Source organism: Salminus brasiliensis, chromosome 15, assembly GCF_030463535.1.
Source record: "Salminus brasiliensis chromosome 15, fSalBra1.hap2, whole genome shotgun sequence".
Lineage (NCBI taxonomy): Eukaryota > Metazoa > Chordata > Actinopteri > Characiformes > Bryconidae > Salminus > Salminus brasiliensis.
The window spans coordinates 33439004-33461763 of NC_132892.1; the positions used below are offsets into that span (position 1 = coordinate 33439004).

Sequence of the window (22760 nt, forward strand, 5' to 3'; positions counted from 1 at the left end):
AGATCTCCATTCTGGGGCAACATTAAATATTTTAAACACAACTTTTAAACATATACACATGCAGTAATCCTGGTATTTGAGTTATTATACTGTTTCATTGTGTAAATAAATGGGAGTGTTTAATTGTACAGGAATGTAAATATGAAAAAAAAAATGTATGGATGATTATATATATATATATATATATATATATATATATATATATATATATATATATATATATATATATATATGCGCAAGTCTGCTTGTTGATGTCACTCAGATTGACTTCTCATGTCTCACAGTGTGGCGAAGATATGCCACAAAAAAAGTGAACCACATGTACTTCAACATTTTAAAACCTCAGAGCGGTCACTTGTTGTTTCCACACTGTAGATGGCCCTCAGTAAAGAGAGGTGAGAGACTCATTTTAAAACATTTTAGTTTTTAGTGAGAGTCAAATATTCCGGGTAAATATGTCTTGTATATTTACAGTGGGGAGAACAAGTATTTGATACACTGCTGATTTTGCAGGTTTTCCCACTTGCAAAGCATGTAGAAGACTGTAATTTTTTTCATAGGTACTCTTCAACTGTGAGTGATGGAATCTAAAACAAAAATCCAGAAAAATACATTGTATGATTTTTAAATAATTAATTTCCATTTTATTGTGGGAAATAAGTATTTGATCATCTATCAACCAGTAAGAATTTTGGCTCTCACAGACATGTTACTTCTTCTTTAAGAAGCCCTCCTGTTCTCCACTCATTACCTGTATTAACTGCACCTGTTTGAACTCGTTACCTGTATAAAAGACACCTGTCCACACACTCAATCAGTCAGACTCCAGCATCTCCACAATGCCCAAGACCAGAGAGCTTTGTAAGGACATCAGGGATAAAATTGTAGACCTGCACAAGGCTGGGATGGGCTACAGGACAATAGGCAAGCAGCTTGGTGAGAAGGCAACAACTGCAGGAGGGCAGGACCTGGTAAATGACCTGAATAGAGCTGGGACCACAGTCTCAAAGAAAACAATCAGTAACACTCTACGCCGTCAAGGATTAAAATCCTGCAGTGCACGCAAGGTGCCCTTCCTCAAGCCAACGCATGTCAAAGCCCGTCTGAAGTTTGCAAATGACCATCTGAATGATCCAGAGGAGGAATGGGAGAAGGTCATGTGGTCTGATGAGACAAAAATAGAACTTTTTGGTTTAAACTCCACTCGTCATGTTTGGAGGAAGAAGAATGATGAGTACAACCCCAAGAACACCATCCCAACCGTGAAGCATGGCGGTGGAAACATCATTCTTTGGGGATGCTTTTCTGCAAAGGGGACAGGACGACTGCACCGTATTGTGGGAAGGATGGATGGGGCCATGTATCGTGAGATTTTGGCCAACAACCTCCTTCCCTCAGTAAGAGCACTGAAGATGGGTCGTGGCTGGGTCTTCCAGCATGATAACGACCCAAAACACACAGCCAGGGCAACAACTTGGCTCCGTAGGAAACATCTTAAGGTCCTGGAGTGGCCTAGCCAGTCTCCAGACCTGAATCCAATAGAAAATCTTTGGAGGGAGCTTAAAGTCTGTGTGGCCCAGCGACAGCCACGAAACCTGAAGGCTCTGGAGGAGATCTGTATGGAGGAGTGGGCCAAAATCCCTGCTGCAGTGTGTGCAAACCTTGTCAAGAACTACAGGAAACGTCTCATCTCTGTAATTGCAAAGTTTCTTTTTCTGGTGTATCAAATACTTATTTCCCACAATAAAATGGAAATTAATTATTTAAAAATCATACAATGTATTTTTCTGGATTTTTGTTTTAGATTCCATCACTCACAGTTGAAGAGTACCTATGATAAAAATTACAGTCTTCTACATGCTTTGCAAGTGGGAAAACCTGAAAAATCAGCAGTGTATCAAATACTTGTTCTCCCCACTGTATAATATATGAACTGCATCACATATAAAATATCATCTTCTAATAAAAAAACACTTACAAAAAAAAAAAAACATACAAAAACAAAAGTATTTACACAGCCTCTACTTGCTTGATATTTTATAGGCTGCGAAGTCACAGAGAATGGCTCCTCCTCCTTCTCTGGTCTTTCTGCTCATGGTTGTGGGTGAGTCAGCAGATCCTACTGTAACACCATCACTACACCTGCTCCCTTTATTTCCCCTCACAAACCTCTTTCATGATTACTGTAGTAATACACTGCTGAACTGATCATTAAGCTGTTCTTGACTAGAACTAGAGCTGTTCAGAGCTGCTGATTCCTGCTTCTCTCCGACCCCCTCCCTCACCCTGCTGCAAGACTCTCAGAGCTCTTCTCTCTTTGTGGTTTCTCTCAGAATCAGCTCAGTGTTGTTCAGTAGCTGCTGGAGTTAGAGAGGAGAGAGGTGAAGCTGTAAGCTACAGTAACTCTGACTGTCTGATGGGCTCCAGCCTCTGTAATCAGATCTTTACTGCATCATATGTTTCAGGAGTGGAGTGTGAACTACAAGCAGCAGAAAATCTGTGCTTTGAAAGGATCCACAGTGTTTATGAACAGATCTTTTTCACTTCCAGAACATCTTACAGTGATGGAAACATTTTGTATCAAATTTCCAGATCCGTGTGTGGAACTGACTGATCTAAGTAAAGACCCTGATTACTCAGGCAGAGTCCAGTGTTTAACTGATGAACAGAAACACTTCTCTCTCAAATTGAGTAATGTAGTGAAGAAGGATGAACATGATTACGGATTTAGAATCACAACAGATGTGGAGAAAGACAAATGGGTGGGAAAACCTACAGTTAAAGTCAAAGTTACAGGTAAATTTTCATTGCATATAATCTCATCTTTGACATTTTTGAGGACACTACCTGCTGTTCTTTATACTTAACCTCTTAAAAATTTCTTTTTGTGAGCAAGAGAGAGAGAGAGAGAGAGAGAGAGAGAATATGGCACTTTGCACATAAATTTCTAGCAACTTTGGACATTTCTTTAAAGATCTTCCTGTCTTAGAGCTCCATGTGGAATCTCCTGGAGAAGTAACAGAGGGACAATCAGCAGATCTGACATGTAAAACCTCCTGCAGTCTGACTGATCCAACATTCATCTGGTACAAAAATGGACGTCCTTTAACCACAAAGACCATCAAGAACAACCAGCTCCACCTGCAGACAGTCAGCAGTGAGGATGCAGGCAGGTATAGCTGTGCTGTAGGAGGATCTGAACATCTCCCCTCTACTGCTCAAACTCTCAGAGTCAGATGTGAGTAAAGTCCACATTCTTCACTAAACTCTGGGAATGGTTGAACTACACAGTGATATATGATATTAGCAAAAGACGCTAAAGTCATATCTGTCTCTAGATCCTCCAAAGAGTGTCTCAGTGTCCATCAGTCCCTCTGGAGGAATAGTGGAGGACAGTTCAGTGAATCTGACCTGCAGCAGTGATGCAAACCCACCTGTGAAGATCTACACCTGGTTTAAAGGATCATCATCAGTAGGAAAAGGAGAAACTTACAGCTTTCCCAACATCAGCTCTGAGGACAGTGGAGGATACACATGCCAGAGTCGTAATGAACTTGGAGAGAGAAACTCCACTGCTGTCTTTTTAAATGTTCTGTGTACGTTTATTATCAGTATTTGACTTGATTATGTGATTTCCTGAATCTTCAAATCCTCAAAGAACTTTTTTCATCTGCTGTAGATCCTCCAAGGAATGTCTCAGTGTCCATCAGTCCCTCTGGAGAAATAGTGGAGGGCAGTTTAGTGACTCTGAACTGCAGCAGTGATGCAAACCCACCTGTGCAGAACTACACCTGGTTTAAAGAAGGTGGAAGCTCACCTGTCGGATCTGGACACACTTACAGCATCATCAGCATCACTGCTAACCACCCTGGACTGTACTACTGTGAAGCTCTGAATGCAGTTGGAGCTCAGAATGGAAGTGTGAGGATCAGTGTTCAGAGTAGGTGGTGAATAATAGTGTAAATAGCTCCAGTCTTTAAATAATGACACAGTAAAGTGATGAAGATGATCTTCTTCCTCAGCAGCTCAGAGTAGGTCTGCAGTTTGGATCGCTGCAGTGGGTTTTCTTCTACTTCTCCTGCTGATGGTCTTAATTTGCATCTACAGGTCAGTACAGTTCAGCTCTAACTCTTCTCTCAGTAAACCAAAACATTCATAATTCACATATAGTAAATCTAATATGGTTTTATTTGGTGTACCTTAATCACAGGATGAAGAAGAGAGCTGTTGGAAATGAAGGCACTGCACCAAATCAGGTAAATTTACCACATCATTAATAAATACATACAATAATGAGGGTCACCAGAAGGTGGCAGTAATTTCCTGTACAGCATTGTTTCTTAGTGCTGTTCCTGTGGATCCACTGCCCTGCACAGCCTCATCATCCTATGATGTAACACATCTGGATCCAGGTCTCTACTTCATGAGCTGGATCAGATGTGTTGGGTCAGGGGATACTAGAGAAGGTGCAGGTCAGTGGGTCTCCAGCAGAAGAATTAAAACACTACCTTTGTAAACCACTGTAATACCACACTATATCCTCTAGATGGCAGTGTACCTGTAAGGTTTGTGGGATGTAGATGTGGAAAGGTGAGATGTCCAAGGTGCTGTTCTAAGAGCTGACCTGCAGAGCTTCTGTTTACAGTCAGTCAGTCGTGATCAGAATGATTGACCTCCTTCAGTAAAAGTGTTTACAGTGAACCTGTTTGATGAGTGTAGATAATGAACTCCTTCAGTCTGATCACTTTACCTTCTCTAACCATCTACTGAACAGAAAGCTGACCCTACTGCTGAAGATGACACGTACACAGCTCTTCAGCTCACAGCGAGGTCCTCTGATGAGGTGTACCACACTCAGTGAGTATCTCTTCTTAAACCCTCCCTCTAGATCTCTAAAGAGTTCCTAATTCTCCAAAGACGATGGAGATCTTCATTTCTTCTCATTTTCTGCTTCATTCTGTTTTTACCTCACACAGGCTGGTCAGTCCAGGTCCACTGACGACACCTAAACAGCTCTAAACCCTCAGTCCAGGTCCACTGACGACACCTACACAGCTCTGAACCCTCAGTCCAGGTCCACTGACGACACCTACACAGCTCTGAACCCTCAGTCCAGGTCCACTGACGACACCTACACAGCTCTGAACCCTCAGTCCAGGTCCACTGACGACACCTACTCATCTCTGAACCTTCAGTCCAGGCCATCTTTTTTTCAGTCTAAGAAAATCCAAAACTGAGCCTGAATATTGATCACATCTGCAGCAGAGAGAGAGATTTAGATGTGAGATTTTTGTAGTAATATTATAATATTTTCTTCTATTAACTCATGTTTACTTGTTTTAAGTGATTTTATCTACTAACAGGATCTTATTTTATTGTCATTAAAATGTGCTTAATTCCAGAAATAAAAGCTATCTCAGATTTGGTCAAGAAATAAAGCTTGAAACCAGCAAAATGATCTGCCAGTAAAATAAAATATTTCCAGTAGATAAAATGTCTTAAAGTGTGTAAAATAATTTAGTAAAGTTAAGTTGAATAATCCTATAATAATCTTAAAACAATTTAAAATGATAAATATCAGATGTTTAGACTAGATTTAGGTGGAGTTCTCTTGCTAAGATATCATATTATTTTTGCAGTGTATTAGAATTTAAGGTGTGTGAGCTTCAGTATAGTTCAGTGAAGGCAGTCTGTAGAACGAGCAGGAATGCAGGTTTACTCAGTTACGAAACCTCCTTTTCTGGAAACGTGTGAAAGCTCAGTCCTCAGAGTGGTCATAAATGAAGACCACTACAGCCCAGGTGTCCTAATGTAGGGTCCAACATGTCTTTGAGACCTGAATCCACCACTCTGTCAGAAAAGGAGACGAACCAGAGACACCAGTTAGTTAGAAAGAGGTCAGAGCGTACGATGAATTGATGAGAAAGGCCTTAAAAGTACTGAGGAAACAGACTGCTCTGATTAATGCAGTGATGCAAAACTAAAATTGTCTTTTATGATTAACAGATATGAAAAATATATAACAATAATCAATTATTTTACTAACTTCTTTTAATAAAGTTGGGTTTTGAATGGGTGTTTTACAAGACCATGGAAATGACAGATCTTTATTTTATTATTATTATTATTATTATTACATATTGATGTTATTTATTGTTTTATTAAATTTTATTGTATTCATTTGTTATTAATTCTTAATATTATTTTTCTCCACATTTCTGATGTGTGAGTTTCTGCAGGATCTTTTTAAACTGTTGGGTCTGAATGAGCTGTTCCTCTTGGGTTCAACCTGAATTTATACTTTATGCTATGCAGAAAACATGAAGAACAGTCCCACCAGTGAAGACGTCACACCTCAGTACTGCTTATAGAGACAGTACAGACACTACCCAGACTCCTGAATGAAGACGACAGTACAGCAATAACAGCAGATATATGACTTTAATGATCATCAGGTTTGGTGGAAATGTTTATAAAGTAATAATTTCACCTTTAATGAGTTTAGATCTTCTACATCCAGTTCACTGATGGTAAGAAGATGCTGCTGCTGGGCTTGATTTCAGAGCTACAGAGGAACTGACACGTTTTACAGGCCGTCAACTGAAATGTGTGAAAAGACTTATTTTCCTAAATGAGAACATATAAATGTGTGAGATGCTGATCTGTGAAGCTCTGCTAGAACTGAGATCTTTCTGATTAGAGTCTGATGATGTTCTTTAGTCAGGTTTAGTGTTGTTATACATGTACCCCTGTGCCTCCCACCTATACAGTTTCTCACTGCAAGTAAGACTCAGGCTGGTCAAACTCCAAATTAACCTTTTAATAAAAAATGAAGAGCATGTTTGACAGATGCAGCTTTCAGTTCTCATAATTGAGGAATCTGAACATGATAATCAGCATCCTCTAACCCATAAGGGAGGATGAGCTTTAGTGTGTTTTTAGAACCAATCAGGAACTGTCTGGCCTTATCTGATCATGCTAATGAGACAGATTCTGAGTAATCAGGCAAAACATAAGATGTAGTCAGTGATAATGGAGCAGAAGTCACAACCACATGCCTTCTACCAGTTTAAACTGGAAGATCCTCCTCCAATTCTCTGCATTTTATCTGTGAGTTCAGGAGATGAACATCGCTTAATTAAGGTAGGAAAACACTCTCTGTGCTTCTAGAATTAATAAGTAGTGATGAATTTATTATTTATTAATGGGGAAATTTACTAGGTTAATAAGTGGAGTTGAGCTGTTGGTCTCTAGTGGAAATGTCTACTATAAAACTTCTATTGAGAAACACTCTGGTAGTCAAGTGCACTGATAAAGAGCAAGCCAGACACAGTAATACATTTTAGATTTAGCTGATGTTGCAAATAACAGAAGTCACTGAAGACACTGTTTCCAGTATGTGTGGAGATGTGGACTTCATCAATAGTGGCTAGCTCTCACTGTCAGTTATTTCTATGCTTCAAAGCAATCCTTCGTTATAGCCCCTGATCCCTCAGGTCATACCAGATCATCATGACAGGGTGAGACCTTTGCCATGTCTGTTCCCTGTTATAAACACAGTTGTGCTCTAAGTGGCCTATTTTTAATGTTTTGTCTATTTCACTGTTAAACTAGCTGGTATGTTTGGTGATGTTTGCTTAACGTATCCAAGTGCAGGATACACATCTATCATCCCTCTGCTGGGATGAAGAGTGAGGTCAGTAATTCCGAACCCTGGTCCTGAAGGACACCCTGCCCTGAACGATTTAGGGGTTTCCTGTTGTAACAAACCATCTTTCACTCATTAAAAGCTTGTTACTAAGCTGATTAGCCAGATCAGGTGTGTTGGGAGCAGAGTAGTCACTAAAATATGCAGGGTAGGAGGTCATCTATGACCACGGTTGTGAACCAGTCAGAAATCTAAATGGTTTGTAAATGTTATTAATGGACTTAATCCCATATCAGTGTTTACTATGGACATTGGATCATAAGACTGGCCACTTTTATAAAGTGTGGGATCTTCACATTACCTACTATGGGCAAAGCCGGAGAGGGCAAAGAAGGAGTGTGTTAGGCATGTAAATTCCTTGAGGATCTGTTAAAATGTGGGTCTGATATTTGTATTCTTATACCATTACTTAAGAATCTTGTTCCAGAACTGATCAGGCTATTAGACATATGGACTTTTTGTTCTTGAGTGTTACCAGTAATTGCATCCTGAATTTATGAAGGCATGTCTTATTTAGACTTTGATTATATAACACCCACATCCTAGATGTTGTAAAGTGGGACAATGTAAAACTAGCTGTAATTCACAAATAGCAATTTAATATCTTTAAATATTTTGAATAAAAGCTAAAGGTCAGTACTTCATCCACTTCTTAATTTCTTCACTCTTCATTACTAAATTACCTGTGATGGTGTACAGAAGCAAAAATGTAAAAACAAAAGTGTCACTGTCCAAATACTTGTACTTGACTGTATATGTAACAAAAGTATTTAATATGTAATTTTTTCGCATTTTGTTTATAAAGGATTTTGCAATGTTTGCTTTAATTGGGTGGTTTTCAGCCTCGTAGCATGGCATAGTATAGCCTACTATAGCCCACATTATTAATTTATACCAAGATAATCACAGATCTCCATTCTGGGGCAACATTAAATATTTTAAACATAACTTTTAAACATATACACATGCCATAATCCTGGTATTTGAGATATTATACTGTTTCATTGTGTAAATAAATGGGAGTGTTTAATTGTACAGGAATGTAAATATGAAAAAAAAAAATGCATGGATGATTATATATATATATATATATGCGCAAGTCTGCTTGTTGATGTCACTCAGATTGACTTCTCATGTCTCACAGTGTGGCGAAGATATGCCACAAAAAAAGTGAACCACATGTACTTCAACATTTTAAAACCTCAGAGCTGTCACTTGTTGTTCCCACACTGTAGATGGCCCTCAGTAAAGAGAGGTGAGAGACTCATTTTAAAACATTTTAGTTTTTAGTGAGAGTCAAATATTCCGGGTAAATATGTCTTGTATATTTAAAATATATGAACTGCATCACATATAAAATATCATCTTTTGATAAAACAAATTTACAAAAAAAAAAAAAAAAGTATTTACACAGCCTCCACTTGTTTGATATTTTATAGGCTGTGAAGTCACTGAGAATGGCTCCTCCTCTTCCTCTGGTGTTTCTGCTCATGGTTGTGGGTGAGTCAGCAGATCCTACTGTAACACCATCACTACACCAGCTCCCTTTATTTCCCCTCATAAACCTCTTTCATCATTACTGTAGTGATACACTGCTTAACTGATCATTAAGCTGTTCTTGACTAGAACTAGAGCTGTTCAGAGCTGCTGATTCCTGCTTCTCTCCGACCCCCTCTCTCACCCTGCTGCAAGACTCTCAGAGCTCTTCTCTCTTTGTGGTTTCTCTCAGAATCAGCTCAGTGTTGTTCAGTAGCTGCTGGAGTTAGTGAGGAGAGAGGTGAAGCTGTAAGCTACAGTAACTCTGACTGTCTGATGGGCTCCAGCCTCTGTAATCAGATCTTTACTGCATCATATGTTTCAGGAGCTTCTGGAGCAGAGTGGAGTGTGAACTACAACCAGCAGAAAATCTGTGCTTTGAAAGGATCCACAGTGTTTATGAATGGCACTTTTACACTCCCAGAAGGTCTTACAGTGATGGAGACATTTTGTATCAAATTTCCAGATCCGTGGGTGGAACTGACTGATCTAAGTAAAGACCCTGATTACTCAGGCAGGGTCCAGTGTTCAACTGATGAACAGAAACACTTCTCTCTCAAATTGAGTAATGTAATGAAGAAGGATGAACATGATTACGGATTTAGAATCACAACAGATGTGGAGAAAGACAAATGGGTGGGAAAACCTGAAGTTAAACTCAAAGTTACAGGTAAATTTTCATTGCATATAATCTCATCTTTGACATTTCTGAGGACACTACCTGCTGTTCTTTATACTTAACCTCTTAAAAATTTCTTTTTGTGAGCGAGAGAGAGAGAGAGAGAGAGAGAGAGAGAGAAAGAGAGAGAGAGAGAGAGAATATGGCACTTTGCACATAAATGTCTAGCAACTTTGGACATTTCTTTAAAGATCTTCCTGTCTTAGAGCTCCATGTGGAATCTCCTGGAGAAGTAACAGAGGGACAATCAGCAGATCTGACGTGTAAAACCACCTGCAGTCTGACTGATCCAACATTCATCTGGTACAAAAATGGACGTCCTTTAACCACAAAGACCATCAAGAACAACCAGCTCCGCCTGCAGACAGTCAGCAGTGAGGATGCAGGCAGGTATAGCTGTGCTGTAAGAGGATCTGAACATCTCCCCTCTACTGCTCAAACTCTCAGAGTCAGATGTGAGTAAAGTCCACATTCTTCACTAAACTCTGGGAATGGTTGAACTACACAGTGATATTAGATATTAGCAAGAGACACTAAAGTCATATCTGTCTCTAGATCTTCCAAAGAGTGTCTCAGTGTCCATCAGTCCCTCTGGAGGAATAGTGGAGGACAGTTCAGTGAATCTGACCTGCAGCAGTGATGCAAACCCACCTGTGAAGATCTACACCTGGTTTAAAGGATCATCATCAGTAGGAAAAGGAAAAACCTACAGCTTTCCCAACATCAGCTCTGAGGACAGTGGAGGATACACATGCCAGAGTCGTAATGAACTTGGAGAGAGAAACTCCACTGCTGTCTTTTTAAATGTTCTGTGTAAGTTTATTATCAGTATTTGACTTGATTATGTGATTTCCTGAAACTTCAAATCCTCAAAGAACTTTTTTCATCTGCTGTAGATGCTCCAAGGAATGTCTCAGTGTCCATCAGTCCCTCTGGAGAAATAGTGGAGGGCAGTTCAGTGACTCTGAACTGCAGCAGTGATGCAAACCCACCTGTGCAGAGCTACACTTGGTTTAAAGAAGGTGGAAGCTCACCTGTAGGATCTGGACACACTTACAGCATCATCAACATCACTGCTAACCACACTGGACTGTACTACTGTGAAGCTCTGAATGCAGTTGGAGCTCAGAATGGAAGTGTGAGGATCAGTGTTCAGAGTAGGTGGTGAATAATAGTGTAAATAGCTCCAGTCTTTAAATAATGACACAGTAAAGTGATGAAGATGATCTTCTTCCTCAGCAGCTCAGAGTAGGTCTGCAGTTTGGATCGCTGCAGTGGGTTTTCTTCTACTTCTCCTGCTGATGGTCTTAATTTGCATCTACAGGTCAGTACAGTTCAGCTCTAACTCTTCTCTCAGTAAACCAAAACATTCATAATTCACATATAGTAAATCTAATATGGTTTTATTTGGTGTACCTTAATCACAGGATGAAGAAGAGAGCTGTTGGAAATGAAGGCACTGCACCAAATCAGGTAAATTTACCACATCATTAATAAATACATACAATAATGAGGGTCACCAGAAGGTGGCAGTAATTTCCTGTACAGCATTGTTTCTTAGTGCTGTTCCTGTGGATCCACTGCCCTGCACAGCCTCATCATCCTATGATGTAACACATCCGGATCCAGGTCTCTTCTTCATGAGCTGGATCAGATGTGTTGGGTCCGGGGATTCTAGAGAAGGTGCAGGTCAGTGGGTCTCCAGCAGAAGAATTAAAACACTACCTTTGTAAACCACTGTAATACCACACTATATCCTCTAGATGGCAGTGTACCTGTAAGGTTTGTGGGATGTAGATGTGGAAAGGTGAGATGTCCAAGGTGCTGTTCTAAGAGCTGACCTGCAGAGCTTCTGTTTACAGTCAGTCAGTCGTGATCAGAATGATTGACCTCCTTCAGTAAAAGTGTTTACAGTGAACCTGTTTGATGAGTGTAGATAATGAACTCCTTCAGTCTGATCACTTCACCTTCTCTAACCGTCTACTGAACAGAAAGCTGACCCTACTGCTGAAGATGACACGTACACAGCTCTTCAGCTCACAGCGAGGTCCTCTGATGATGTGTACCACACTCTCTCAGTGAGTGTCTCTTCTTAATCCCTCCCTCTAGATCTCTAAAGAGTTCCTAATGCTCCAAAGACGATGGAGATCTTCATTTCTTCTCATTTTCTGCTTCATTCTGTTTTTACCTCACACAGGCTGGTCAGTCCAGGTCCACTGACGACACCTACACAGCTCTGAACTCTCAGTCCAGGTCCACTGACGACATCTACACAGCTCTAAACCCTCAGTCCAGGTCCACTGACGACACCTACACAGCTCTGAACCCTCAGTCCAGGTCCACTGACGACACCTACACAGCTCTGAACCCTCAGTCCAGGTCCACTGACGACACCTACTCATCTCTGAACCTTCAGTCCAGGCCATCTTTTTTTCAGTCTAAGAGAATCCAACACTGAGCCTGAATATTGATCACATCTGCAGCAGAGAGAGAGATTTAGATGTGAGATTGTTGTAGTAATATTATAATATTTTCTTCTATTAACTCATGTTTACTTGTTTTAAGTGATTTTATCTACTAACAGGATCTTATTTTATTGTCATAAAAATGTGCTTAATTCCAGAAATAAAAGCTATCTAAGATTTGGTCAAGAAATAAAGCTTGAAACCAGCAAAATGATCTGCCAGTAAAATAAAATATTTCCAGTAGATAAAATGTCTTAAAGTGTGTAAAATAATTTAGTAAAGTTAAGTTGAATAATCCTATAATAATCTTAAAACAATGTAAAATGATAAATATCAGATGTTTAGACTAGATTTAGGTGGAGTTCTCTTGCTAAGATATCATATTATTTTTGCAGTGTATTAGAATTTAAGGTGTGTGAGCTTCAGTATAGTTCAGTGAAGGCAGTCTGTAGAACGAGCAGGAATGCAGGTTTACTCAGTTACGAAACCTCCTTTTCTGGAAACGTGTGAAAGCTCAGTCCTCAGAGTGGTCATAAATAAAGACCACTACAGCCCAGGTGTCCTAATGTAGGGTCCAACATGTCTTTGAGACCTGAATCCACCACTCTGTCAGAAAAGGAGACGAACCAGAGACACCAGTTAGTTAGAAAGAGGTCAGAGCGTACGATGAATTGATGAGAAAGGCCTTAAAAGTACTGAGGAAACAGACTGCTCTGATTAATGCAGTGATGCAAAACTAAAATTGTCTTTTATGATTAACAGATCTGAAAAATATATAACAATAATCAATTATTTTACTAACTTCTTTTAATAAAGTTGGGTTTTGAATGGATGTTTTACAAGACCATGGAAATGACAGATCTTTATTTTATTATTATTATTATTATTATTATTATTATTATTACATATTGATGTTATTTATTGTTTTATTAAATTTTATTGTATTCATTTGTTATTAATTCTTAATATTATTTTTCTCCACATTTCTGATGTGTGAGTTTCTGCAGGATCTTTTTAAACTGTTGGGTCTGAATGAGCTGTTCCTCTTGGGTTCAACCTGAATTTATACTTTATGCTATGCAGAAAACATGAAGAACAGTCCCACCAGTGATGACGTCACACCTCAGTACTGCTTATAGAGACAGTACAGACACTACCCAGACCCCTGAATGAAGACGACAGTACAGCAATAACAGCAGATATATGACTTTAATGATCATCAGGTTTGGTGGAAATGTTTATAAAGTAATAATTTCACCTTTAATGAGTTTAGATCTTCTACATCCAGTTCACTGATGGTAAGAAGATGCTGCTGCTGGGCTTGATTTCAGAGCTACAGAGGAACTGACACGTTTTACAGGCCGTCAACTGAAATGTGTGAAAAGACTTCTTTTCCTAAATGAGAACATATAAATGTGTGAGATGCTGATCTGTGAAGCTCTGCTAGAACTGAGATCTTTCTGATTAGAGTCTGATGATGTTCTTTAGTCAGGTTTAGTGTTGTTATACATGTACCCCTGTGCCTCCCACCTATACAGTTTCTCACTGCAAGTAAGACTCAGGCTGGTCAAACTCCAAATTAACCTTTTAATAAAAAATGAAGAGCATGTTTGACAGATGCAGCTTTCAGTTCTCATAATTGAGGAATCTGAACATGATCATCAGCAACCTCTGACCCATAAGGGAGGATGAGCTTTAGTGTGTTTTTAGAACCAATCAGGAACTGTCTGGTCTTATCTGATCATGCTAATGAGACAGATTCTGAGTAATCAGGCAAAACATAAGATGTAGTCAGTGATAATGGAGCAGAAGTCACAACCACATGCCTTCTACCAGTTTAAACTGGAAGATCCTCCTCCAATTCTCTGCATTTTATCTGTGAGTTCAGGAGATGAACATCGCTTAATTAAGGTAGGAAAACACTCTCTGTGCTTCTAGAATTAATAAGTAGTGATGAATTTATTATTTATTAATGGGGAAATTTACTAGGTTAATAAGTGGAGTTGAGCTGTTGGTCTCTAGTGGAAATGTCTACTATAAAACTTCTATTGAGAAACACTCTGGTAGTCAAGTGCACTGATAAAGAGCAAGCCAGACACAGTAATACATTTTAGATTTAGCTGATGTTGCAAATAACAGAAGTCACTGAAGACACTGTTTCCAGTATGTGTGGAGATGTGGACTTCATCAATAGTGGCTAGTTCTCACTGTCAGTTATTTCTATGCTTCAAAGCAATCCTTCGTTATAGCCCCTGATCCCTCAGGTCATACCAGATCATCATGACAGGGTGAGACCTTTGCCATGTCTGTTCCCTGTTATAAACACAGTTGTGCTCTAAGTGGCCTATTTTTAATGTTTTGTCTATTTCACTGTTAAACTAGCTGGTATGTTTGGTGATGTTTGCTTAACGTATCCAAGTGCAGGATACACACCTATCATCCCTCTGCTGGGATGAAGAGTGAGGTCAGTAATTCCGAACCCTGGTCCTGAAGGACACCCTGCCTTGAACGATTTAGGGGTTTTCCTGTTGTAACAAACCATCTTTCACTCATTAAAAGCTTGTTACTAAGCTGGTTAGCCAGATCAGGTGTGTTGGGAACAGAGTAATCACTAAAATATGCAGGGTAGGAGGTCATCCACGACCAGGGATGTGAACCAGTCGCAATTCTAAATGGTTTGTAAATGTTATTAATGGACTTAATCCCATATCAGTGTTTACTATGGACATTGGATCATAGGACTGGCCACTTCTATAAAGTGTGGGAGCTTCACATTACCTACTATGGGCAAAGTCGGAGATGGCAAAAAAGGCGTGTGTTAGGCATGTAAATTCCTTGAGGATCTGTTAAAATGTGGGTCTGATATTTGTATTCTTATACCGTTACTTAAGAATCTTGTTTCAGATCTGATCAGGCTGTTAGACATATGGACTTTTTGTTCTTGAGTGTTACCGGTAATTGCATCCTGAATTTATGAAGGCATGTCTTATTTAGACTTTGATTATATAACACCCACATCCTAGATGTTGTAAAGTGGGACACTGTAAAACTAGCTGTAATTCACAAATAGCAATTTAATATCTTTAAATATTTTGAATAAAAGCTAAAGGTCAGTACTTCATCCACTTCTTAATTTCTTCACTCTTCATTACTAAACTACCTGTGATGGTGTACAGAAGCAAAAATGTAAAAACAAAAGTGTCACTGTCCAAATACTTGTACTTGACTGTATATGTAACAAAAGTATTTAATATGTAATTGTTTCGCATTTTGTTTATAAAGGATTTTGCAATGTTTGCTTTAATTGGGTGGTTTTCAGCCTCGTTGCATGGCATAGAATAGCCTACTATAGCCCACATTATTAATTTATACCAAGATAAACACAGATCTCCATTCTGGGGCAACATTAAATATTTTAAACATAACTTTTAAACATATACACATGCCATAATCCTGGTATTTGAGTTATTATACTGTTTCATTGTGTAAATAAATGGGAGTGTTTAATTGTACAGGAATGTAAATATGAAAAAAAAATGTATGGATGATATATATATATATATATATATATATATATATATATATATATATATATGCGCAAGTCTGCTTGTTGATGTCACTCAGATTGACTTCTCATGTCTCACAGTGTGGCGAAGATATGCCACAAAAAAAGTGAACCACATGTAAAACCTCAGAGCCGTCACTTGTTGTTTCCACACTGTAGATGGCCCTCAGTAAAGAGAGGTGAGAGACTCATTTTAAAACATTTTAGTTTTTAGTGAGAGTCAAATATTCCGGGTAAATATGTCTTGTATATTTATAATATATGAACTGCATCACATATAAAATATCATCTTCTAATAAAAAACACTTGCAAAAAAAAAAACATACAAAAACAAAAGTATTTACACAGCCTCTACTTGCTTGATTTTTTATAGGCTGTGAAGTCACTGAGAATGGCTCCTCCTCCTTCTCTGGTCTTTCTGCTCATGGTTGTGGGTGAGTCAGCAGATCCTACTGTAACACCATCACTACACCTGCTCCCTTTATTTCCCCTCACAAACCTCTTTCATCATTACTGTAGTGATACAGTGCTTAGCTGATCATTAAGCTGTTCTTGACTAGAACTAGAGCTGTTCAGAGCTGCTGATTCCTGCTTCTCTCCGACCCCCTCCCTCACCCTGCTGCAAGACTCTCAGAGCTCTTCTCTCTTTGTGGTTTCTCTCAGAATCAGCTCAGTGTTGTTCAGTAGCTGCTGGAGTTAGAGAGGAGAGAGGTGAAGCTGTAAGATACAGTAACTGTGACTGTCTGATGGGCTCCAGCCTCTGTACTCATATCCTTACTGCATCATATGTTTCAGGAGCTTCTGGAGCAGAGTGGAGTGTGAACTACAAGCAGCAGAAAATCTGTGCTTTGAAAGGATCCACAGTGTTTATGAATGGCACTTTTACACTCCCAGAAGGTCTTACAGTGATGGAAACATTTTGTATCAAATTTCCAGATCCGTGGGTGGAACTGACTGATCTAAGTAAAGACCCTGATTACTCAGGCAGGGTCCAGTGTTCAACTGATGAACAGAAACACTTCTCTCTCAAATTGAGTAATGTAATGAAGAAGGATGAACATGATTATGGATTTAGAATCACAACAGATGTGGAGAAAGACAAATGGGTGGGAAAACCTGCAGTTAAAGTCAAAGTTACAGGTAAATTTTCATTGCATATAATCTCATCTTTGACATTTCTGAGGGCACTACCTGCTGTTCTTTATACTTAACCTCTTAAAAATTTCTTTTTGTGAGCGAGAGAGAGAGAGAGAGAGAGAGAGAGAGAGAGAGAGAATATGGCACTTTGCACATAAATGTCTAGCAACTTTGGACATTTCTTTAAAGATCTTCCTGTCTTAGAGCTCCATGTGGAATCTCCTGGAGAAGTAACAGAGGGACAATCAGCAGTGCTGACGTGTAAAACCACCTGCAGTCTGACTGATCCAACATTCATCTGGTACAAAAATGGACGTCCTTTAACCACAAAGACCATCAAGAAAAACCAGCTCCGCCTGCAGACAGTCAGCAGTGAGGATGCAGGCAGGTATAGCTGTGCTGTAAGAGGATCTGAACATCTCCCCTCTACTGCTCAAACTCCCAGAGTCAGATGTGAGTAAAGTCCACATTCTTCACTAAACTCTGGGAATGGTTGAACTACACAGTGATATTAGATATTAGCAAGAGACACTAAAGTCATATCTGTCTCTAGATCTTCGAAAGAGTGTATCAGTGTCCATCAGTCCCTCTGGAGGAATAGTGGAGGACAGTTCAGTGAATCTGACCTGCAGCAGTGATGCAAACCCACCTGTGAAGATCTACACCTGGTTTAAAGGATCATCATCAGTAGGAAAAGGAGAAACTTACAGCATTCCCAACATCAGCTCTGAGGACAGTGGAGGATACACATGCCAGAGTCGCAATGAACTTGGAGAGAGAAACTCCACTGCTGTCTATTTAAATGTTCTGTGTACGTTTAATATCAGTATTTTACTTGATTATGTGATTTCCTGAAACTTCTAATCCTCAAAGAACTTTTTTCATTTGCTGTAGATGCTTCAAGGAATGTCTCAGTGTCCATCAGTCCCTCTGGAGAAATAGTGGAGGGCAGTTCAGTGACTCTGAACTGCAGCAGTGATGCAAACCCACCTGTGCAGAGCTACACTTGGTTTAAAGAAGGTGGAAGCTCACCTGTCGGATCTGGACACACTTACAGCATCATCAGCATCACTGCTAACCACCCTAGACTGTACTACTGTGAAGCTCTGAATGCAGTTGGAGCTCAGAATGGAAGTGTGAGGATCAGTGTTCAGAGTAGGTGGTGAATAATAGTGTAAATAGCTCCAGTCTTTAAATAATGACACAGTAAAGTGATGAAGATGATCTTCTTCCTCAGCAGCTCAGAGTAGGTCTGCAGTTTGGATCGCTGCAGTGGGTTTTCTTCTACTTCTCCTGCTGATGGTCTTAATTTGCATCTACAGGTCAGTACAGTTCAGCTCTAACTCTTCTCTCAGTAAACCAAAACATTCATAATTCACATATAGTAAATCTAATATGGTTTTATTTGGTGTACCTTAATCACAGGATGAAGAAGAGAGCTGTTGGAAATGAAGGCACTGCACCAAATCAGGTACGTTTACCACATCATTAATAAATACATACAATAATTAGGGTCACCAGAAGGTGGCAGTAATTTCCTGTACAGCATTGTTTCTTAGTGCTGTTCCTGTGGATCCACTGCCCTGCACAGCCTCATCATCCTATGATGTAACACATCCTGATCCAGGTCTCTACTTCATGAGCTGGATCAGATGTGTTGGGTCCGGGGATTCTAGAGAAGGTGCAGGTCAGTGGGTCTCCAGCAGAAGAATTAAAACACTACCTTTGTAAACCACTGTAATACCACACTATATCCTCTAGATGGCAGTGTACCTGTAAGGTTTGTGGGATGTAGATGTGGAAAGGTGAGATGTCCAAGGTGCTGTTCTAAGAGCTGACCTGCAGAGCTTCTGTTTACAGTCAGTCAGTCGTGATCAGAATGATTGACCTCCTTCAGTAAAAGTGTTTACAGTGAACCTGTTTGATGAGTGTAGATAATGAACTCCTTCAGTCTGATCACTTTACCTTCTCTAACCGTCTACTGAACAGAAAGCTGACCCTACTGCTGAAGATGACACGTACACAGCTCTTCAGCTCACAGCGAGGTCCTCTGATGATGTGTACCACACTCAGTGAGTATCTCTTCTTAAACCCTCCCTCTAGATCTCTAAAGAGTTCCTAATTCTCCAAAGACGATGGAGATCTTCATTTCTTCTCATTTTCTGCTTCATTCTGTTTTTACCTCACACAGGCTGGTAAGTCTAGGTCCACTGACAACACCTACACAGCTCTGAACCCTCAGTCCAGGTCCACTGACGACACCTACACAGCTCTAAACCCTCAGTCCAGGTCCACTGACGACACCTACACAGCTCTGAACCCTCAGTCCAGGTCCACTGACGACACCTACACAGCTCTGAACCCTCAGTCCAGGTCCACTGACGACACCTACACAGCTCTGAACCCTCAGTCCAGGTCCACTGACGACACCTACTCATCTCTGAACCTTCAGTCCAGGCCATCTTTTTTTCAGTCTAAGAAAATCCAACACTGAGCCTGAATATTGATCACATCTGCAGCAGAGAGAGAGATTTAGATGTGAGATTTTTGTAGTAATAATATAATATTTTCTTCTATTAACTCATGTTTACTTGTTTTAAGTGATTTTATCTACTAACAGGATCTTATTTTATTGTCATATAAAAAATGTCTATCTCAGATTTGGTCAAGAAATAAAGCTTGAAACCAGCAAAATGATCTGCCAGTAAAATAAAATAATTCCAGTAGAGTAAATGTCTTAAAGTGTGTAAAATAATTTAGTAAAGTTAAGTTGAATAATCCTATAATAATCTTAAAACAATTTAAAATGATAAATATCAGATGTTTAGACTAGATTTAGGTGGAGTTCTCTTGCTAAGATATCATATTATTTTTGCAGTGTATTAGAATTTAAGGTGTGTGAGCTTCAGTATAGTTCAGTGAAGGCAGTCTGTAGAACGAGCAGGAATGCAGGTTTACTCAGTTACGAAACTTCCTTTTCTGGAAACGTGTGAAAGCTCAGTCCTCAGAGTGGTCATAAATGAAGACCACTACAGCCCAGGTGTCCTAATGTAGGGTCCAACATGTCTTTGAGACCTGAATCCACCACTCTGTCAGAAAAGGAGACGAACCAGAGACACCAGTTAGTTAGAAAGAGGTCAGAGCGTACGATGAATTGATGAGAAAGGCCTTAAAAGTACTGAGGAAACAGACTGCTCTGATTAATGCAGTGATGCAAAACTAAAATTGTCTTTTATGATTAACAGATCTGAAAAATATATAACAATAATCAATTATTTTACTAACTTCTTTTAATAAAGTTGGGTTTTGAATGGATGTTTTACAAGACCATGGAAATGACAGATCTTTATTTTATTATTATTATTATTATTATTATTATTACATATTGATGGTATTTATTGTTTTATTAAATTTTATTGTATTCATTTGTTATTAATTCTTAATATTATTTTTCTCCACATTTCTGATGTGTGAGTTTCTGCAGGATCTTTTTAAACTGTTGTGTCTGAATGAGCTGTTCCTCTTGGGTTCAACCTGAATTTATACTTTATGCTATGCAGAAAACATGAAGAACAGTCCCACCAGTGATGACGTCACACCTCAGTACTGCTTATAGAGACAGTACAGACACTACCCAGACCCCTGAATGAAGACGACAGTACAGCAATAACAGCAGATATATGACTTTAATGATCATCAGGTTTGGTGGAAATGTTTATAAAGTAATAATTTCACCTTTAATGAGTTTAGATCTTCTACATCCAGTTCACTGATGGTAAGAAGATGCTGCTGCTGGGCTTGATTTCAGAGCTACAGAGGAACTGACACGTTTTACAGGCCGTCAACTGAAATGTGTGAAAAGACTTCTTTTCCTAAATGAGAACATATAAATGTGTGAGATGCTGATCTGTGAAGCTCTGCTAGAACTGAGATCTTTCTGATTAGAGTCTGATGATGTTCTTTAGTCAGGTTTAGTGTTGTTATACATGTACCCCTGTGCCTCCCACCTATACAGTTTCTCACTGCAAGTAAGACTCAGGCTGGTCAAACTCCAAATTAACCTTTTAATAAAAAATGAAGAGCATGTTTGACAGATGCAGCTTTCAGTTCTCATAATTGAGGAATCTGAACATGATAATCAGCATCCTCTGACCCATAAGGGAGGATGAGCTTTAGTGTGTTTTTAGAACCAATCAGGAACTGTCTGGCCTTATCTGATCATGCTAATGAGACAGATTCTGAGTAATCAGGCAAAACATAAGATGTAGTCAGTGATAATGGAGCAGAAGTCACAACCACATGCCTTCTACCAGTTTAAACTGGAAGATCCTCCTCCAATTCTCTGCATTTTATCTGTGAGTTCAGGAGATGAACATCGCTTAATTAAGGTAGGAAAACACTCTCTGTGCTTCTAGAATTAATAAGTAGTGATGAATTTATTATTTATTAATGGGGAAATTTACTAGGTTAATAAGTGGAGTTGAGCTGTTGGTCTCTAGTGGAAATGTCTACTATAAAACTTCTATTGAGAAACACTCTGGTAGTCAAGTGCACTGATAAAGAGCAAGCCAGACACAGTAATACATTTTAGATTTAGCTGATGTTGCAAATAACAGAAGTCACTGAAGACACTGTTTCCAGTATGTGTGGAGATGTGGACTTCATCAATAGTGGCTAGCTCTCACTGTCAGTTATTTCTATGCTTCAAAGCAATCCTTCGTTATAGCCCCTGATCCCTCAGGTCATACCAGATCATCATGACAGGGTGAGACCTTTGCCATGTCTGTTCCCTGTTATAAACACAGTTGTGCTCTAAGTGGCCTATTTTTAATGTTTTGTCTATTTCACTAATAAACTAGCTGGTATGTTTGGTGATGTTTGCTTAACGTATCCAAATGCAGGATACACATCCATCATCCCTCTGTTGGGATGAAGAGTGAGGTCAGTAATTCCGAACCCTGGTCCTGAAGGACACCCTGCCTTGAACGATTTAGGGGTTTTCCTGTTGTAACAAACCATCTTTCACTCATTAAAAGCTTGTTACTAAGCTGGTTAGCCAGATCAGGTGTGTTGGGAACAGAGTAATCACTAAAATATGCAGGGTAGGAGGTCATCCACGACCAGGGATGTGAACCAGTCGCAATTCTAAATGGTTTGTAAATGTTATTAATGGACTCAATCCCATATCAGTGTTTACTATGGACATTGGATCATAGGACTGGCCACTTCTATAAAGTGTGGGAGCTTCACATTACCTACTATGGGCAAAGTCGGAGATGGCAAAAAAGGCGTGTGTTAGGCATGTAAATTCCTTGAGGATCTGTTAAAATGTGGGTCTGATATTTGTATTCTTATACCGTTACTTAAGAATCTTGTTTCAGATCTGATCAGGCTGTTAGACACATGGACTTTTTGTTCTTGAGTGTTACCGGTAATTGCATCCTGAATTTATGAAGGCATGTCTTATTTAGACTTTGATTATATAACACCCACATCCTAGATGTTGTAAAGTGGGACACTGTAAAACTAGCTGTAATTCACAAATAGCAATTTAATATCTTTAAATATTTTGAGTAAAAGCTAAAGGTCAGTACTTCATCCACTTCTTAATTTCTTCACTCTTCATTACTAAATTACCTGTGATGGTGTACAGAAGCAAAAATGTAAAAA

The 22760-nt window shown here is 39.3% G+C and overlaps 4 protein-coding genes across 4 annotated transcripts in view; 3 read left to right on the top strand and 1 right to left on the bottom strand.

Annotated features, from left to right (window-relative positions):
• LOC140536240 (sialoadhesin-like) overlaps nucleotides 1-5237 on the top strand; it is a 38702-nt gene extending 33465 nt beyond the window's left edge. The window contains exons 16-20 of the mRNA XM_072657963.1: nucleotides 3339-3596; nucleotides 3680-3940; nucleotides 4547-4590; nucleotides 4775-4857; nucleotides 5033-5237. Coding sequence (XP_072514064.1) covers nucleotides 3339-3596; nucleotides 3680-3940; nucleotides 4547-4590; nucleotides 4775-4857; nucleotides 5033-5237 — 851 coding nt within the window. The remainder of the gene's footprint in view (nucleotides 1-3338; nucleotides 3597-3679; nucleotides 3941-4546; nucleotides 4591-4774; nucleotides 4858-5032) is intronic.
• The window catches only part of LOC140535569 (hemicentin-1-like), a 195170-nt gene that overhangs the window by 87029 nt on the left and 85381 nt on the right, over nucleotides 1-22760 (bottom strand). The gene's annotated exons all lie outside the window — the stretch shown is intronic.
• The window catches only part of LOC140536241 (sialoadhesin-like), a 58413-nt gene continuing 42685 nt past the window's right edge, over nucleotides 7033-22760 (top strand). The window contains 8 exon segments of the mRNA XM_072657964.1: nucleotides 7033-7143; nucleotides 9148-9208; nucleotides 9570-9914; nucleotides 10130-10378; nucleotides 10479-10736; nucleotides 10820-11080; nucleotides 17644-17901; nucleotides 17985-18148. Of these exon segments, the coding sequence (XP_072514065.1) occupies nucleotides 7033-7143; nucleotides 9148-9208; nucleotides 9570-9914; nucleotides 10130-10378; nucleotides 10479-10736; nucleotides 10820-11080; nucleotides 17644-17901; nucleotides 17985-18148 (1707 nt within the window).
• Nucleotides 16345-17551, top strand: LOC140536242 (uncharacterized). The gene is made up of 3 exons (XM_072657965.1): nucleotides 16345-16387; nucleotides 16617-17093; nucleotides 17295-17551. The coding sequence occupies exons 1-3, from the start codon at nucleotides 16345-16347 to the stop codon at nucleotides 17549-17551; spliced, it is 777 nt and encodes a 258-aa protein (XP_072514066.1).

Coding starts and splice junctions, on each gene's coding strand:
- LOC140536242 (XM_072657965.1), top strand. CDS start 16,345: ATGGCTCCTCCTCCTTCTCTGGTCTTTCTGCTCATGGTTGTGG. Junction 16,388..16,616: donor CTTTCTGCTCATGGTTGTGG/GTGAGTCAGCAG, acceptor GGTTTCTCTCAG/AATCAGCTCAGTGTTGTTCA. Junction 17,094..17,294: donor AGTTAAAGTCAAAGTTACAG/GTAAATTTTCAT, acceptor TTCCTGTCTTAG/AGCTCCATGTGGAATCTCCT.